This window comes from Sinocyclocheilus anshuiensis, unplaced genomic scaffold, assembly GCF_001515605.1.
Source record: "Sinocyclocheilus anshuiensis isolate Anshui unplaced genomic scaffold, SAMN03320099.WGS_v1.1 scaffold2038, whole genome shotgun sequence".
In the NCBI taxonomy this organism is placed as follows: Eukaryota; Metazoa; Chordata; class Actinopteri; order Cypriniformes; family Cyprinidae; genus Sinocyclocheilus; species Sinocyclocheilus anshuiensis.
The window spans coordinates 703,487-707,562 of record NW_015547765.1 but is presented as its reverse complement, the minus strand read 5'-3'; the positions used below and the strand labels follow the sequence as shown (position 1 = coordinate 707,562).

The following is a 4,076-nucleotide window of genomic DNA, read 5'->3' as shown; positions in this document are numbered from 1 at the left end:
AAAAGAGCCACATAACACAAACTCTAATCATTTGTATTTGAGAGACACTTCTCTCCAAAGAAGCTTAAAATAAATTTATCAGTATGTCATCCCTGGGAACCGAACCCATGACCTTGGCATTGCTAGCGCAACGCTCTATCTGTTGAGCTAAAGTAATAAAACTAGCTACAAGACTGAAGACACAAATATTTTTGCTGAGAAATTCATATTGAAATCTCTTTTGAAATCACAATTTGAGATAATGTAGAGATCTCTTCTGAAACTCTAGAGCAGTGGTTCTCAACCGGGGACCTCAGGAAACTTCCAAAATGATTTAGAATGATCAACAGTAAGATAAAACAAACAATAAAATAAGAATAAATTTTTTCACCCCTCGGCAAATTTTTCTCCCTTTGAAGAACCAGGGTTCCTTGAGAAAAACACGATATTTGAGGTAGCTTCATTTTAAAAGTGGGATTTCTAGACCAGGAAAAGTCATGTACATTAATAAAATGCCATAGGCTTTTTTTTTTTTTAGAACAAAAGCACATTTCTTCTAGTTAAGCTCTAAAATATTTTATAGAGTATAAATTGTGAGTAAAAATATACTTAAAAATCCTTATCCTTAATCCTTATCCAGTAAATAAAATAGATAACAGATTACGGATTAAAACAACTATCAAAATTCACAGGGCCATCAAATACTGTTGTGGAAAATTAGGGGCACTTGGAGTCAAAAAGGTTGAGAACCATTGCTCTAAAGTAAGATTAAACAAGGCATTTTGCTCAGGAAAAATAATCTGAGAAACGGGAGACATTGTATGCTCTTCATTTAGTATTGATGTGTATAAGAAATAATTGAGATATCAAATTTGTGTTTTTTTTCTGTTTTACAGGTACTGAGTGAAATATTTAGTAGTTACACAAGACACAATATCCAAGATTAAAGAGATATATTTGGCAGACAACTACATTTTATTGAGTGAAACAATAATGTGCATGTAAGCTTATAAAGCAAAGGGTGATTGAGGGGTGTTTAATCCTGCTCCTCGAAAACCAATGATTTAAGCTCCAATGTGCCCCAACACACTTGCCTGGAGATTTCACTTTGTTCATGTTCATTTCATGATTTCATGTTTCATGGGGTATATTTAATTGGGGTCGGAGCTGAACTCTGCAAAACAGTGGATCTCCAGGAGTAGGCTTGCACACTCCTGGCATCGCCCAAAGTCTCAAACTACAGTAGATTATGTAGTACTGTACTACACTCTGGTGGTCACTGCAGAAACAGCAGCCATGAGTTTCTGTGATTTCCTTCGTTATTTGATATCTTTGTACATGTTTGTATTCTTTTAGATGAGTTGAAAGTATGTGGAATATATAAATATATACACCACTCAGAGTCTTCCTGGAGCACTTCCTGAAGAAGGTGGATCTTGTCTTAAATTTGTCCTTCGTTTAGGTGAGATCAAATCAGGCTTAGGGCAATTCATGTACCCATCACCCATTTCTACATTCAGACAACAAGCCACTTGCGATGCATTCTGGGTAGTGCCAACAGAAGTTCCAGGATTCTGCATGTATCCCTCTGAACATGGGAGAACTGGGTCATGGAAGTTGGTGGTACGAGGCTGAAATGGACCATTTCTTCCCATTGCATTCCCAGAGGAACACAAGGACACAAGGCATGGATCATCAACATGCAAAATCACTCCAGTGCCCTCGGTTTCTCTGTACTGGTTGTTGGCAACAGCGGTTAAGATATTTTCTGAATCGCTGCATGGAAAAACAAATAATTGGCTATCACATTTATCTCCCAAACTTCTCTATTTATCTCTTTATAAAGAATTTTACGACTTCCCATTCCAGAAATTCCAGAGTGTTCCAGGAATAGAGCCTACAATTTACTTACAATGAGGAGAACTGCGGATGGACATCTACAATCTGAGCATTACTGATATCAGGATCCTTCAATTCGGTACAGCAGGGGAAGTGGTCCATCTGGGGATGCTATCGGTAAACAGGATGTCCACACAGTCAGCTTATGATTGTGTACTAGGTTTAGAAGATTATAGGCCTCATTTATATCTAGTACTAATGATTTGACAAGAAGTTGACATTGATAAATACAAGTGTCCAACAAAAATATTGTCCGATCAATTAAACTGCATTCGGAGGTAGTCGCTAAATGTTACTATATTGCATTTGTAGTTTAAATCCTAATGTCACAAGTCGAAGGCCCGCCCACATTCCTGTCAATCATCTTTTGTACAAAAACAAAGGTTTTAAAAATTGTTGATGATGTTTGGCTTCAAAAAAAAAAGTAAGTAGTCATGAAATCATTGATTTAATCGACTTTGGCAAAATACGAAAATATTTGTCACTACTTCTGTTTCATCATACCAGATGTAAACAAGGCCATAGTGATGTGATGTGGTCAAAGTTACCAGCTCAACCTACCTCTGACACCTCTGAGACTTTGCTGTGGACAGGAGAGGGAAGAGACAAGTCCCATTCTCTCAGTCTTCTGAAGAGAGAAAACGACAGAGAAATGTATGTTTCCTGTAGTTGCGTTTTAAATGTCCTTTTTCTGTCATTGCAATTGACCCTTTGCCGGAAGCTTGACTGACAGGCATTTGGACCAATCATAACGCTGAATCCGCCATTTTGTCCGACAAACAAACCAGACAAGAGAATAGATTAACGTCGGTGGACTTGAGCTTGAAAAAAGGTGTGTATTGATGTCTTTCCGTGGTTGAAACAAGATACCTTCTGATGTTAATTCATGTTTATTTTGTGCTATAACTAGTAAAAAGGAAGAGATGATCAATTCACGTGCCGTTTGAACTGAGGCGCTACAACTATATGTCACAACACATTAAAGCAGAGGTCCCCAACCACCAGGTCGCGACCCACTACCGGGCCACGGAAGAATTGCTACCAGGTCGCAAGAACGTTCTGGGAAAAATGTGTATAGATATGACACTCTGTTATTTATTTATGTTAATGATTGTTTTAATTATTCTGTATTATCTTTGTATGTGATTGATATGGAGCAGCAAGTAGACAATTTCATGTTAAATAAGTAAATGAAAGATTGCTCTGATCTGTCACATATTAGGAGTTAAACGGATCGCAGTTGATCTGTAATAGGTATGGATGAGACGTGATTCACAGATTAATTTGCCAATTTACATGTACAAGCAATTTTAAACCACAAGAAGAAGAAACGAAACAGTTCGTTACTCATGCGATGTGCTCGCACACAATCAAAGCGTGCACTAGCATAGAGACGTGTTTCAGACAGCGCGGAAATACCGAGTTGCGTATACATAGGCCTACACACATAAAATTAGCCTAGATGTCAAAATCCCTTCACGGCATTGTCATTCTCTGTGCTTTAAATATTTTTTTCTTGCTTATCCGAAAAAATAGTCCAATCTGTGACTCAAAAAAAACACAATATAATGCATTGAACCACTATATAATGCTATTATAATACTATATAATAGCCTAATATATATATACAGGGCTCCAGACTTTGCGACCATTTTTTCTGCCGGTGCGACTACCACCCCTTCGTAGGGAGTTTGATTGACAGGCGATCTGACCAATCATAATTTTTGTGTGACAAACAAACCAGACAGGCGAGTAGATTAACGTCGTTGGACTTCAACTTGAAAAATGATGTGTATTGACGTCTTTGAAACAAAATACCTTCTGATGTTCATTCATGTTTATTTCGTGTTATAAATAGTAAAGAGGAAGAGATAATCGGTTCACGTGCTGCTTGGACTGAAGCACTACAGTGATCTGTCACGACACATTAAAGAGCCGCAAAACGGTATTTATTGTTTGAATTTCTTAAAAATGACGAAATTTGAAAGCTGAGACCTGAGTTTCCTCTTTGCTCTGCGATGTGTTTTTCACTGCATGAGAACATGATGTGTGGCATGAGAGCGGCATAGCTTGTCGGACATAAAAGTGAAGTGACATGTGGCCAAGTATGGTGACCCATACTCGGAATTAGTGCTCTGCATTTATACCATCCAAAGTGCACACACACACAGCAGTGAACACACACACACTGTGAACAC

At 37.9% G+C, this 4,076-nt stretch overlaps 1 protein-coding gene across 2 annotated transcripts in view; it reads right to left on the bottom strand.

Moving 5' to 3' along the window:
* Positions 1-923: 923 nt before the first annotated feature.
* Positions 924-4,076, bottom strand: part of LOC107704540 (uncharacterized) — a 9,856-nt gene continuing 6,703 nt past the window's right edge. For both annotated transcript variants that reach the window (XM_016507478.1, XM_016507479.1), the window contains exons 9-11: positions 2,440-2,506; positions 1,892-1,989; positions 924-1,755 (exon numbers count right to left, since the gene is read on the bottom strand). In XM_016507478.1, coding sequence (XP_016362964.1) covers positions 1,377-1,755; positions 1,892-1,989; positions 2,440-2,506 — 544 coding nt within the window. In that variant the 3' untranslated portion in view covers positions 924-1,376. The remainder of the gene's footprint in view (positions 1,756-1,891; positions 1,990-2,439; positions 2,507-4,076) is intronic.